Here is a 15,136-nt window from a genome sequence, read left to right as displayed (position 1 = left end):
TGTTTAGCCGCATGTTCTCCTTGAATTGCTGGCTGTCTGAGTGGTGTCCAAAAAATGAGGTGGGCTTCATAGATAATTGGCAAAGCTTCTGGGGAAAACCTGGTCTTGTTAGGAGAGACGGCATCCATCCCACTTTGGATGGAGCAGCTCTCATTTCTAGAAATATGGCCAATTTTCTTAAATCCTCCAAACCGTGACTATCCAGGGTTGGGACCAGGAAGCAGAGTTGTAGTCTTACACACCTCTCTGCAGCTTCTCTCCCCCTGCCATCCCCTCATTACCCCACCCCCGTAGAGACGGTGCCTGCTCCCAGACCACCAATAACCAGCAAAAATCTATTTAAGCATAAAAATTCAAAAAGAAAAAATAATATAGCACCTTCAACTGCACCACAGACTAAAACAGTTAAATGTGGTCTATTAAACATTAGGTCTCTCTCTTCTAAGTCCCTGTTAGTAAATGATATAATAATTGATCAACATATTGATTTATTCTGCCTTACAGAAACCTGGTTACAGCAGGATGAATATGTTAGTTTAAATGAGTCAACACCCCCGAGTCACACTAACTGCCAGAACGCTCGCAGCACGGCCGAGGCGGAGGATTAGCAGCAATCTTCCATTCCAGCTTATTAATTAATCAAAAACCCAGACAGAGCTTTAATTCATTTGAAAGCTTGACTCTTAGTCTTGTCCATCCAAATTGGAAGTCCCAAAAACCAGTTTTATTTGTTGTTATCTATCGTCCTCCTGGTCGTTACTGTGAGTTTCTCTGTGAATTTTCAGAACTTTTGTCCGACTTAGTGCTTAGCTCAGATAAGATAATTATAGTGGGCGATTTTAACATCCACACAGATGCTGAGAATGACAGCCTCAACACTGCATTTAATCTATTATTAGGCTCAGTTGGCTTTGCTCAAAATGTAATTGAGTCCACCCACCACTTTAATCATATCTTAGATCTTGTTCTGACTTATGGTATGGAAATTGAAGACTTAACAGTATTCCCTGAAAACTCCCTTCTGTCTGATCATTTCTTAATAACATTTACATTTACTCTGATGGACTACCCAGCAGTGGGGAATAAGTTTCATTACACTAGAAGTCTTTCAGAAAGCGCTGTAACTAGGTTTAAGGATATGATTCCTTCTTTATGTTCTCTAATGCCATATACCAACACAGTGCAGAGTAGCTACCTAAACTCTGTAAGTGAGATAGAGTATCTCGTCAATAGTTTTACATCCTCACTGAAGACAACTTTAGATGCTGTAGCTCCTCTGAAAGAGAGAGCTTTAAATCAGAAGTGCCTGACTCCGTGGTATAACTCACAAACTCGCAGCTTAAAGCAGATAACCCGTAAGTTGGAGAGGAAATGGCGTCTCACTAATTTAGAAGATCTTCACTTAGCCTGGAAAAAGAGTCTGTTGCTCTATAAAAAAAAGCCCTCCGTAAAGCTAGGACATCTTACTACTCATCACTAATTGAAGAAAATAAGAACAACCCCAGGTTTCTTTTCAGCACTGTAGCCAGGCTGACAAAGAGTCAGAGCTCTATTGAGCTGAGTATTCCTTTAACTTTAACTAGTAATGACTTCATGACTTTCTTTGCTAATAAAATTTTAACTATTAGAGAAAAAAATATTCATAACCATCCCAAAGACATATCGTTATCTTTGGCTGCTTTCAGTGATGCCAGTATTTGGTTAGACTCTTTCTCTCAGATTGTTCTGTCTGAGTTATTTTCATTAGTTACTTCATCCAAACCATCAACATGTCTATTAGACCCCATTCCTACCAGGCTGCTCAAGGAAGCCCTACCATTATTTAATGCTTCGATCTTAAATATGATCAATCTATCTTTATTAGTTGGCTATGTACCACAGGCTTTTAAGGTGGCAGTAATTAAACCATTACTTAAAAAGCCATCACTTGACCCAGCTATCTTAGCTAATTATAGGCCAATCTCCAACCTTCCTTTTCTCTCAAAAATTCTTGAAAGGGTAGTTGTAAAACAGCTAACTGATCATCTGCAGAGGAATGGTCTATTTGAAGAGTTTCAGTCAGGTTTTAGAATTCATCATAGTACAGAAACAGCATTAGTGAAGGTTACAAATGATCTTCTAATGGCCTCAGACAGTGGACTCATCTCTGTGCTTGTTCTGTTAGACCTCAGTGCTGCTTTTGATACTGTTGACCATAAAATTTTATTACAGAGATTAGAGCATGCCATAGGTATTAAAGGCACTGCGCTGCGGTGGTTTGAATCATATTTATCTAATAGATTACAATTTGTTCACGTAAATGGGGAATCTTCTTCACAGACTAAGGTTAATTATGGAGTTCCACAAGGTTCTGTGCTAGGACCAATTTTATTCACTTTATACATGCTTCCCTTAGGCAGTATTATTAGACGGCATTGCTTAAATTTTCATTGTTACGCAGATGATACCCAGCTTTATCTATCCATGAAGCCAGAGGACACACACCAATTAGCTAAACTGCAGGACTGTCTTACAGACATAAAGACATGGATGACCTCTAATTTCCTGCTTTTAAACTCGTAAAACTGAAGTTATTGTACTTGGCCCCACAAATCTTAGAAACATGGTGTCTAACCAGATCCTTACTCTGGATGGCATTACCCTGACCTCTAGTAATACTGTGAGAAATCTTGGAGTCATTTTTGATCAGGATATGTCATTCAAAGCGCATATTAAACAAATATGTAGGACTGCTTTTTTGCATTTACGCAATATCTCTAAAATTAGGAAGGTCTTGTCTCAGAGTGATGCTGAAAAACTAATTCATGCATTTATTTCCTCTAGGCTGGACTATTGTAATTCATTATTATCAGGTTGTCCTAAAAGTTCCCTGAAAAGCCTTCAGTTAATTCAAAATGCTGCAGCTAGAGTACTAATGGGGACTAGAAGGAGAGAGCATATCTCACCCATATTGGCCTCTCTTCATTGGCTTCCTGTTAATTCTAGAATAGAATTTAAAATTCTTCTTCTTACTTATAAGGTTTTGAATAATCAGGTCCCTTCTTATCTTAGGGACCTCATAGTACCATATCACCCCAATAGAGCGCTTCGCTCTCAGACTGCAGGCTTACTTGTAGTTCCTAGGGTTTGTAAGAGTAGAATGGGAGGCAGAGCCTTCAGCTTTCAGGCTCCTCTCCTGTGGAACCAGCTCCCAATTCGGATCAGGGAGACAGACACCCTCTCTATTTTTAAGATTAGGCTTAAAACTTTCCTTTTTGCTAAAGCTTATAGTTAGGGCTGGATCAGGTGACCCTGAACCATCCCTTAGTTATGCTGCTATAGACTTAGACTGCTGGGGGGTTCCCATAATGCACTGAGTGTTTCTTTCTCTTTTTGCTCTGTATGCACCACTCTGCATTTAATCATTAGTGATTGATCTCTGCTCCCCTCCACAGCATGTCTTTTTCCTGGTTCTCTCCCTCAGCCCCAACCAGTCCCAGCAGAAGACTGCCCCTCCCTGAGCCTGGTTCTGCTGGAGGTTTCTTCCTGTTAAACGGGAGTTTTTCCTTCCCACTGTCGCCAAGTGCTTGCTCACAGGGGGTCGTTTTGACCATTGGGGTTTTTACGTAATTATTGTATGGCCTTGCCTTACAATATAAAGTGCCTTGGGGCAACTGTTTGTTGTGATTTGGCACTATATAAATAAAATTGATTGATTGATGTTTGTTTGGAACAGAAACAGCTAAAAAAGTAAGTCCCTTCGGCTGCTCCCTTGTTTGCACTTGGGGTCGCCACAGCAAATCCAAGGTGGATCTGCATGTTGAACTGGCACAGGTTTTACGCCGGATGCCCTTCCTGACGCAACTCCACATTACATGGAGAAATGTGGCAGGGGTGGGATTTGACCCAGGAGCCTTCTGAACTGAAAGCAAGCGCATTAACCACTTGGCCACCACCCCTGCTTGGAACAGAAACAGCTACCAGATTTATACATGGTTACTGTTCACTACATGTGACCTTGGGGTTTCTATGGCAGAACCATTTTACAACTGTACTATTACTGACTAGTAGCAGCATCTGTTTGTTTTTCAATATTACTGTAAGCAAGCTAAGCATAAAAATCTCAATAATGATGGTGTATATGTTTGTAATTGAAATTTACACAATTAAATTATACCACTGGAATACATGGAAAATGGTAGTGTCCATAGCCCCATTTAGTATGGTGAATCATAACTGGTGTACTTATACTGTGGTGTGTCAATTTCATATGTATTCAAAGAAGTTAAATGAAATTACCCGTTTGGATTACAATACCACGTTAATGTTGTATTTCACGTTTCAGTGAATAAGCAGCAATGTCATAAATATATGTTCCAAGTTCAAAGCCACTCAGAAATTTTGAAGGTTTTTTTTTTTTTTTTGCCAAGTACCTGCATACTGTTGTTCTTATGCTGCAATTAAATGGTGTCAATGAATTTTGTCATTTATTTTTAGTTTTATTTAAAGTGACGCTTAAAGACAACATAGTCTTATTACATGTAACAAAGGTTATATAATTCGGTCAACCCAAGCGTTTTGGGAAAATGGACGCGGTTCTCCCGTTATATATATAACATTTGAACGTTCCACCACTGAAAAATGTGCACGCCCCGTGACCAGCTTCCCACTGAGCACCAAGCCTGAAATACGTTACTGCGTGTAGACCGTATCAGCTTGCGCGCCTGGCGGCCGATGTTTACACTTTTCTTAGCGGCAGAAACTTTGATTAAACACAGCTCTCAGGGACCTGTTTGTCGATATGCCTGACCAGTGTGTCGCAGCATATTGCACAAACACAAGGGCGAAAGGTTTTAGCCTTTTCAAGTCCAGGCAGATCGATCAAAAGCCGCGGTGTTGTGTGATGCACGAAATGTCAGGCTGCCGCTTGCTCCGCTTGCACAAAAATGTATTTAAAAACCAGGCATTTGCCTAAGATGTTGGACCACAAAATAAAGTACATGAAATCATTAATTGAAGAGAATTTTTTTAACCTGAGTGCAACACCTAGTAGTGAATTTTAGCCTACTGCCTACTCCAAGTAGGGAATGAGATCTTACCACAAGTGAAGGAGTTCAAGTACATTGGGGACTTGTTCACAAGTGAGTGGACAACTGAGCGTGAGATTTGCCGGAGAATCGGCGCAGCAGGGGCGGTATTACATTCAATTTACCATACTGTCCAAAAGACGAAGTTCTCAATCTACTGGTCAATCTTTGTTCCTACTCTCCCCTAAGTTCATAAGGGTTGCATGATGACCAGAAGAACTAGATTACGGGTACAAGCAGCTGAAATGGATTTCCTCGGGAGGGTGGCTGGTGTCTCCCTTAGAGATAGGGTGAGGAGCTCGAAGTAGAACCGCTACTCCTTTGTGTTGAAAGGAGCCAGCTGGAGACGGTTAGGGTATCTGGTAAGAACGCCTCCTGGGCGCCTCCATAGGAAGGTGTTCCAGGCACGTCCACCTGGGACAAGACCCTGAGGAAGACCCAGGACTAGGTGCTGAGTTTATATCTCCACACTGGCCTGGGAACACCTCAGAGTCACCCAGTCAGAGGTGGTTAATGTCAATCAATCAAAGCATATTTATGTAGCCCTTTTCACAGCCCAGAGGGTGACCAAAGTGCTTCATAGTCAGATAAAATAACTGAGAATAACTTAAGACAATAAGCAAATTTATTGTGGCCCAGAACAGGGAAGTTTTGGGTCCCCTGCTGGATCTGTTGCCCAAGCGACCCAAAATAAGTGATTGAAGATGTATGTGTGTATTTGCATCAATATAATGTAGTAATCTATATCATTGTTTAATGTTAAATACCTCCAAAGTCCTGCAATTATGTGCATTTTCACAGACATCCCCTTTCTTTAAACACAATTTAGACCTGACAACTTGTTTGAAACACCTTTGACATAAGCAACAGGATTACCTCCAAATGCTTCAACTTTACCTAGGGGTGGTGGCCAAGTGGATATTGCACTTGTTTTCAGTGCAGAAGGTTCCCGGTTCAAACCTCACCCCTGCCACATTTCTTCATGTAATGTGGAGTTGCGCCAGGAAGGGCATCCAGCATAAAACCTGAGCCAATTCAACATGCAGGTTCACCTTGGATTTGGTGTGCCGAACCCGATTGCAAACAAGGGAGCAGCTGAAGTGACTATTATCAAAAAATAAAACACCCACTCAACAGCCAAGGATTGCAGATGAATTCCAAAATCCTGGGTGGGGAAAGATCCTAATATGCAAAGTGAAAATGACTACCTCACACAGAAACATCACATCACAACTCAAGGATTATCAGTGGAAACAGGAGGCACCTGAGCTCAATTTTGAGCTTCATGGCAAAGGCAAGGCTGTGAATACTTATGTACGTGATTTCTTAGTCTGTTTTTTTATTTTAAGAAATTTACAAAAATCAAAAAAAAAAAAATTCACATTGTCATTATGGGGTGTTGTGAGTACAGATTAATTTACTCCATTTTGGAATAAGGCTGTAACATAAAATGTGGAAATACTTACGGATGCATTTTATTTAACGAATATCATGAGACCTACACCTTGCCCACGGGACAACAGCTGAAATTTAGCTCTTGAGCAAATACTGACATATTTACAGAAACGTTCATTAATGTGTACTGTCCCTGTGAAATAAACTAATAAATAAATAAAGAATGAGATAAACACAAAGTAATAATAATAATTTGTTTTAATGATATTACTTTTAAATACTACAGAGCACGTAGGAGGGGGAAAAAAAGGCAGAGCAGCAAAAAAAAGATTAAATTAAAACCAGAAAAATATCATGAGCTGGCATTCCTGTCTAAAATGCGAATATAAACATGAGTTTCACATGGAAAGCTTTAATCTGCAGCCTGCCTACGTCAGTTCGTGATATTTCTGGTGGGGGGGGAAAAATGCAGTGGTGATTTTTTATTTTTTTTTTGGACAGTTTTCAGCAAGAACGGGGGGTGGGGGGGCGAACATTAATGACAAATAAAATGCTTCCTGCTCGAAACCAAACAAATAAATCAAAAGACTGTATCGACCTTGGCTACATCCTGTTATTGTAACGCTCACAACTTCACCACTGGGGGAGAAAAAAAATTGGTTAATACTGAAAGAAAAAAAAATTGTTATTCAAAAAAATATATATATAAAAAATCCAGCCGCCGCCGGTTTGGTGAATATTTTCCACGTCACACACTAAACGACTTTCTGGGTTTAAATGTCGACAAATCACACAGTCCAAGCTGTGTGTCGTCTGCATGAATCAAGTCCAAAAATAAAAATGAAGGGAAAAAAAAACAAAAAAAAAAACCAGATTCGATATTAAAGTGCCAATTAGGCCGGAGACAAAATGTCGGGGGGATTCGACAATAATATCAAGCAGTTTCCTATTCCAACACTGCTCCACCTCCACCCAAATTATTTCAATCTGTAAACATTTTCAGACGCGTCTAATTTTCAAATAATAAAAAATGTGGCTTACACCGCCTCGACACGCGGCTAGCCATTTCTGTAAAAAAAAAAATTAAAAAAAAAAAGAGGTGGACTATATTCAAAGTTTGCTGCTATAAAGGCAAAAAGGCCAGAAATTAAATTTTATTTGGTTGTGTGCTGATGCGGGTGGGGGTTGGTAGACTGTCGACACGACACACAAAGAAATTAATCATTAACACGGCCAAAATATCACAGATATTAATGTGAAATTCAACAACACAGCCTCGGAGAGAAAACGCGGCGACAGCTCGTCGGTACAAGCGACTATCTACCCGAAAAAAAATACAAATATCAGAGGAAGATTATCCCCCTGTGGAGGAGGGAGAGGAAAAAAAAAAAAAAGTTAGCGTGGCTGAATAAAGTTGTAATTGCAGTCAGAGCAACTCTCGGGCTGCTCGATATGGCAAAACAAATCAATACGACACGGCCAAACTAAATGAAATAAAAGCTCGGTTTGGTGTCAGCCCAAAGCGACACACGACTCATTTATTTCCACCTTCAACAGGTCATAAAACCGCGGAAAGTAGGTGACAAGAGGAGCCATTTATGAGAGAATTATTTCGGCTTTACCTGTATTGCATTGTGCTCCATTGCAGTCCTGCATTCCCTCTGTGAGGCCCCTCTCCGGTTACACGCCGCCGGGACACGCCGACACAGAAACAAACGCACCCGAAAAGGAAGAAAAGAGAGAAAAAAAACGCTGCCTTTTTCTCTTTTCTTCTTTTTTTTTAAGTGAAAATGGGGCAGGATTTGGGTGTGGCCGAACTTTGCCACAGAACACAACTTAATGTTAATAATGAACAAATAATATATATATATATATATATATATATATATATATATATATATATATATATATATACGCGACTTTCCCCCTATAAACTATCACTCGTTCAATAAAAATCAACAAATTTAAACTGAAAGAAATTACACCGAACGATGTATGAAATAAAACGACGGACTAAACAAAGGAAATGCCTTTATAACATTTTTTTTTCAGTCTAACGCTGAGAAATCAAAATAGTTGAGCCGATCTCAGAGCTGCTGTTCGGCTGCGTGTGTACTGCGCATGCGCAGAAGAAAAAACTGCATGGCGACTCCAGTGGTCGGAAACATAAAGCAAAGAAATGCAGGCATCATTTATGACGACTGGAAATGTTCTTCATTATGCACACCACGTTGCCACTTCTCTATTTATTATTATTATTATTATTATTATTATTATTATTATTATTATTATTGATTTGATTGAGCCTGCAGTAGGAGATAATTAAAAATCATACCATATTCACATAGATACAAAATACATAGAAGAAACAGTAACATATTAAAGATCAGTACAATTATAAGGATTAAAACTTAGTTAAAGTTGCCACACAGAATGTGTCAATCCATCACCACTAAACAATTGTTAATTTTATGTTTAAAATCACTAGCATATCTATCATTTAATACATATATTTAACAAGAGATATGCTTGACTAGCATTGGTGATGAGATTTCACTGATGAGAATAATCACTTAAGTGTAAATTCAACAAATAAAAATTAGCTGCCTGCAAACCAAATCTAAAAAAATTCCTAAACAGTTCTATATATCCAGAGTAGTTTCAATGTTATTTACTCTTAAGGCATTAAGTACAGGTGTATTTACGTATGACAGTATTTATGTATTCCTATACATGATTTCAACAAGGATCAGCTCTGAGCCCTTTCTTGTTTGCAATGGTGATGGACAGGTTGACGGATGAGATCAGACAGGAGTCCCCATGGACTATGATGTTTGCAGATGACATTGTGATCTGTAGTGAGAGTAGAGAGCAAGTTGAGTCTAGTCTGGAGAGGTGGAGATATGCTTTGGAGAGAAGGGGAATGAAAGTCAGTAGAAGCAAGACTGAGTACATGTGTGTGAATGAGAGTGCGCCCAGTGGAATAGTGCAGTTACAAGGAGTAGAAGTGGTGAAAGTAGATGAGTTTAAATATTTGGGGTCAACTGTTCAAAGTAATGGAGAGTGTGGTAGAGAGGTGAAGAAGAGAGTGCAGGCAGGGTGGAGAAAGGTGGCAGGAGTGATTTGTGACTGAAGAATATCAGCAAGGGTGAAGGGGAAAGTTCACAAGACAGTAGTGAGACCAGCTATGTTGTACGGTTTAGAGACGGTGGCACTAACAAAAAGACAGGAGGCAGAGCTGGAGGTGGCAGAGATGAAGATGTTGAGATTCTCTTTGGGAGTGACAAGAATGGACAAGATTAGGAATGAACATATCAGAGGGACAGCTCAGGTGGGACGGTTTGGAGACAAAGTCAGAGAGGCGAGATTGAGATGGTTTGGACATGTGCAGAGGAGGGACCCAGGGTATATAGGGAGAAGGATGCTGAGGATGGAGCCACCAGGCAGGAGGAGAATAGGGAGGCCAAAGAGGAGGTTTATGGATGTGCTGAGGGAGGACATGCAGGTGGTTGGTGTGACAGAGGAAGATACAGAGGACAGGGTGAGATGGAAAGGATTGATCTGCTGTGGCGACCCCTAACGGGAACAGCCGAAAGACAGAAGAAGTATTTTTTTGAGAGAACTTAATGACTGCTTTGTGGAAATTGGGATAACGAAAGGAAGGAGCAAGAATTTCCCATTTTGACAATGCATCGGCATGCCACTTTAGTTTTCTCTTTATTTCTTCATTTCTCCTTTGTCCAACACAACTCACAGACCTTTCACAGACTGTTCACAGACCCAACAGGAAAACATGAAAGAGTCAGCATTTTGTCACATGCCTGACAAGAAATGGTAATGGACTGCATTTTTACATAGTGCTTTTCCATCTGCATCAGATGCTCAAAGGCACTTTACACATCAATGCCTCACATTCACCAGGATTGTGAGGCTGCTACACAAGTGCAACTAGGGGATTAAGGACCTATATATAATATATGTGTGTGTGTGTGTGTGTGTGTGTGTGTGTATATATATATACTCAACAAAAATATAAACGCAACACTTTTGGTTTTGCTCCCATTGTGTATGAGATGAACTCAAAGATCTAAAACTTTTTCCACATACACAATATCACCATTTCCCTCAAGTATTGTTCACAAACCAGTCTAAATCTGTGATAGTGAGCACTTCTCCTTTGTTGAGATAATCCATCCCACCTCACAGGTGTGCCATACCAAGATGCTGATTAGACACCATGATTAGTGCACAGGTGTGCCTTAGACTGCCCACAATAAAAGGCCACTCTGAAAGGTGCAGTTTTATCACACAGCACAATGCCACAGATGTCGCAAGATTTGAGGGAGCGTGCAATTGGCATGCTGACAGCAGGAATGTCAACCAGAGCTGTTGCTCGTGTATTGAATGTTCATTTCTCTACCATAAGCCGTCTCCAAAGGCGTTTCAGAGAATTTGGCAGTACATCCAACCAGCCTCACAACCGCAGACCACGTGTAACCACACCAGCCCAGGACCTCCACATCCAGCATGTTCACCTCCAAGATCGTCTGAGACCAGCCACTCGGACAGCTGCTGAAACAATCGGTTTGCATAACCAAAGAATTTCTGCACAAACTGTCAGAAACCGTATCAGGGAAGCTCATCTGCATGCTCGTCGTCCTCATCGGGGTCTCGACCTGACTCCAGTTCGTCGTCGTAACCGACTTGAGTGGGCAAATGCTCACATTCGCTGGCGTTTGGCATGTTGGAGAGGTGTTCTCTTCACGGATGATGCGAAGGAGATGTGTTGCACTGCATGAGGCAAATGGTGGTCACACCAGATACTGACTGGTATCCCCCCCAATAAAACAAAACTGCACCTTTCAGAGTGGCCTTTTATTGTGGGCAGTCTAAGGCACACCTGTGCACTAATCATGGTGTCTAATCAGCATCTTGGTATGGCACACCTGTGAGGTGGGATGGATTATTTCAGCAAAGGAGAAGTGCTCACTATCACAGATTTCGACTGGTTTGTGAACAATATTTGAGGGAAATGGTGATATTGTGTATGTGGAAAAAGTTTTAGATCTTTGAGTTAATCTCATACAAAATGGGAGCAAAACCAAAAGCGTTGCGCTTATATTTTTGTTGAGTAATTACCCGCCACAGGGCGGGTTTGATTCAGAGACTGAAAGCTTCATCTTCACCAACAAAGCTATCAGCTCCCACCTATCCCGGATTCCAGAGAACTGTTAGGGCACAACACTGTAAAAAAAGAATAGTTGAGAATACTTCAAATTTGCAGGCAACAGCCTGCACTAAGACTTTTATGTTGTGCCGCTGATGAAATATATGAGGTCTGTTAGAAAACTATCCGACCTTTTTATTTTTTGCAAAAACCATATGGATTTGAATCACGTGTGATTGCATCAGCCAAGCTTGAACCTTCGTGCGCATGTGTGTTTTTTCACACCTGTCGGTTGCGTCATTCGCCTGTGAGCAGGCTTTGAGTGAGCAGTGGTCCACCCCCATCGTCGGATTTTTATTGCGAGTAAAATGTCTGAACGATTTGGAGCTTTGCTGCATCAAATTTTTCCAGAAACTGTGAGAGACCTCCAGGTGGACACCATTCGGAAAATTCAGATGGCTTTCAGGGACGATTTTATGGGGATCACACAGATTAAGGAGTGTTACAGCCGGTTTAAAGACAGCCCACAGCTGCTGAGGGCGCGCTGCACTCCGAGCGGCGATCGACAGGCTGAAACGACCAGATCATTTCCAAAGTGAAGGCTGTGTTGATCCGGGACTTCGTCTGACTACCACAGAAATGGCAGAAGATGTGGACATCAGCACTTTTTTTGGCACATTCCACTGTTACGGGAGTTTTGTCATGGAAAGAGGAGCGGAGGAATGCGCCACAGAGCCACGATTGGCACAGGACAAAAGCACCTCCGTGTTGGTTTCACAGGACGGCTTTCAGATGGCTTTCAGACGGCTTTCGGTGGCTTTTCAGTCGTGTGACTATCAGAGAAATTGTGGATGAGCTGGACATGCCAGAACATGTCCTGTGAGGCTTCATCACGGTGTTGGTTTGCGCCATGCAGCTCCGTCCCGACACGCGAATTCCTCCGCTCCTCTTTCCATAACAAAAACTCCTGTAACAGTGGAATGTGCCGTTCATTTCCAAACTGAACGCCGTGTTGATCCGGGACATTGTCTGACTAACAGAGAAATTGCAGAAGACGTGGACATCAGCACTTTTTCGGCACATTGAGACAGACGTGCGGAGGAATTCGTGCGTCGGGACGGAGCCGCATGGCGCAAAGCAACCCTCAGCCGCTGTGGGCTGTCTTTAAACCGGCTGTAACACTCCTTAATCTGTGTAATCCCCATAAAATCGTCCCTGAAAGCCATCTGAATTTTCCGAATGGTGTCCACCTGGCTGTGTCTCACAGTTTCTGGAAAAATTTGATTCAGCAAAGTTCAAATCGTTCAGACATTTTACTCGCAATAAAAATCCGATGAGGGGGGTGGACCACTGCTCACACAAAGTCTGCTCACAGGCGAATGACACAACCGACAGGCGTGAAAAAACTCACACATGCGCACGAAGGTTCAAGCTTGGCTGATGCAATCACACGTGATTCAAATCCATATAGTTTTTGCAAAAAATAAAAAGGTCGGATAGTTTTCTAACAGACCTCGTATGTTATAGTATATAGTTCATCATCGGCACAACATAAAAGTCTTAGTGCGGACTGTTGCCTGCAAATTTGAAGTATTCTCAACTATTCTTTTTTACAGTGAAACAGCTGCCTAAAGAAAAGACAGCTGAATACTACTACTACTACTACTACAGTATTTCCTTGATTAAATGCCTGACCTTGAATTGGGACCTGCCTCATTTAATGACTGGGTCAAAACCTTGTCTGAAAAAAATGCCTGTGTTACATAAGCGCTGGTCATTATGTATAAAATGATTACATTTGGTTGAGTCACTCTTTTTTCTAAGTCCGCTGTGGAGCAGTACCTTAAAATCCTAAAGCCTGATTTATGCTTCTACAACTCCATAACTCTGTGGCCATGCAATGACGTCAATGTGTATGTGGCCTTTTAAAAGATCTCCGTGGCATTGGTGGGCATCTTAAGGCAATTTAGTGTAGGAACAGTTGTTTTTACTGGACAAACTTTTCCTTCAACAAGCTCCACTTCTTTATACAATCATCAACCTCCAAGCCAAAGTTACGGTATGTACAATTTATCTCCATGAATTGTGGGCCATTTGAGTGTCTTTGTACTTTTTTGACTCCATGTTGGAAAGTTGGTCATATTTGTGGACGTTTCTGCTAAATGTTCCTCTATTTGAAAAATGACCAATCACAGCCAAGGCTGGGGGAGGCTTCGCAGCCACTCAGAGGGCTCTAATCTAAAGCGGTTGTCTTTGGTTCGTCACACCCAGGGATATGTGTGAAACTTAACGCCATATTACAGTGCAGGCAACAAGCAGCATTTTGTTAATAATCGCCGGCCTTGAATAAAGGCCTACTTTGTTTAGGTGCTGGGTCTGATCATGGTTTGAAAAAATATCACCCGGAGTTTTAATCAAGGAAATACGGTACTGATAGTTGCAAAAATTAAGAGGCAAAAAGTTCAAAAGAAAAAGCACACTTGATAATGATGATCCAGCACAAAGTGTCTCTCCCCTTAACTACAACTACTACTACTAAAGTGCACAATTGTCTGTGCCACTCACTGTTTGTCAAAGTATATGTGTGCCAAGTTTGGCTCAATTCTGAGGTGCCATTTGAACAGGCAAGGGATGTGACATCACCACATAAAATTTCATAGAGAAATTCCAGATAAAATTCCATAGTTTCTCTGAGGTAATAAATTGCTTTAATCCATAATAACTTTAGCATCCTGCCCTCCATACATTTATGCTGCATTCCATTTGTAACTGGCAATGACATTACACCCAAGGTAAATGCATTCTATTTTCCATGCAACTGGAAAATAATAAAATCCATCCACCAAAGAGCCCTTAAAGAAGATCATATGCCGTAGAAGTGAGTGTTGTAATCTTCTGCTTGGCTTGTAGCGTGGTGTAGACAGTCATTGTTAGCAACTTGTCATGGATTAGCCATTATGCGTGTGACTAGTTGATAACACATTATGAAACATTTCACATACAAATATACTACAGCAACACAGACATAGACAGCAGTAGGACAGTACTGTGAAAAAGATTTATTAAATTGGACATAAAAAACAGAAGTACAAAAAAACATTAAAAACTACAAGTTTCACAACTTGCTGCTTGGAGCAGCCATGTTGGTTTTTGAACTCGGAATGTGTGGGGTTCACACAAGTTGATGAACTGTAATTACGACTCCAGGGGCGCTTCTATGTAACTGTACTGTGCATTCCATTTGTAGTCTGTCATAATTTCCCAAATTGTTTACCACTTTCTCTCAAACTTTATGCCTCTTTCACACTTGTTCTCAACAGGCAGACATTTGATTTTAATTTAACAGATGTTTAATGTCTACTTGACAGAGCCATGAATAGCAAGTTTTTACACAGTCCATATGAGCAACAGTTTTTTTTTTCTTCCACGCTCTTTGAGCTTATATACTGCCAATCATTACATCCATGAAAGATGGGATTTGTCTCAGTCTTTTTTAGAAAATGCCAGA

General features: G+C 41.0%; 1 protein-coding gene across 3 annotated transcripts in view; it reads right to left on the bottom strand.

Moving 5' to 3' along the window:
* The window catches only part of zgc:77151 (uncharacterized protein LOC337153 homolog), a 106,782-nt gene extending 98,433 nt beyond the window's left edge, over nucleotides 1–8,349 (bottom strand). For all 3 annotated transcript variants that reach the window (XR_004562598.1, XM_034177843.1, XM_034177844.1), the window contains exon 1: nucleotides 8,084–8,349. Coding sequence is in view for 2 of the 3 variants with exons in the window: in XM_034177843.1 (XP_034033734.1) it covers nucleotides 8,084–8,104 (21 nt within the window). In the remaining variant the exon portion in view is untranslated. The remainder of the gene's footprint in view (nucleotides 1–8,083) is intronic.
* Between the last annotated feature and the right edge of the window lie 6,787 nt (nucleotides 8,350–15,136).

This window comes from Thalassophryne amazonica, chromosome 9 (assembly GCF_902500255.1).
Source record: "Thalassophryne amazonica chromosome 9, fThaAma1.1, whole genome shotgun sequence".
Taxonomy (NCBI): Eukaryota; Metazoa; Chordata; class Actinopteri; order Batrachoidiformes; family Batrachoididae; genus Thalassophryne; species Thalassophryne amazonica.
The sequence above is the reverse complement of the archived record's forward strand: the minus strand, read 5'-3'. Positions and strand labels throughout refer to the sequence as shown.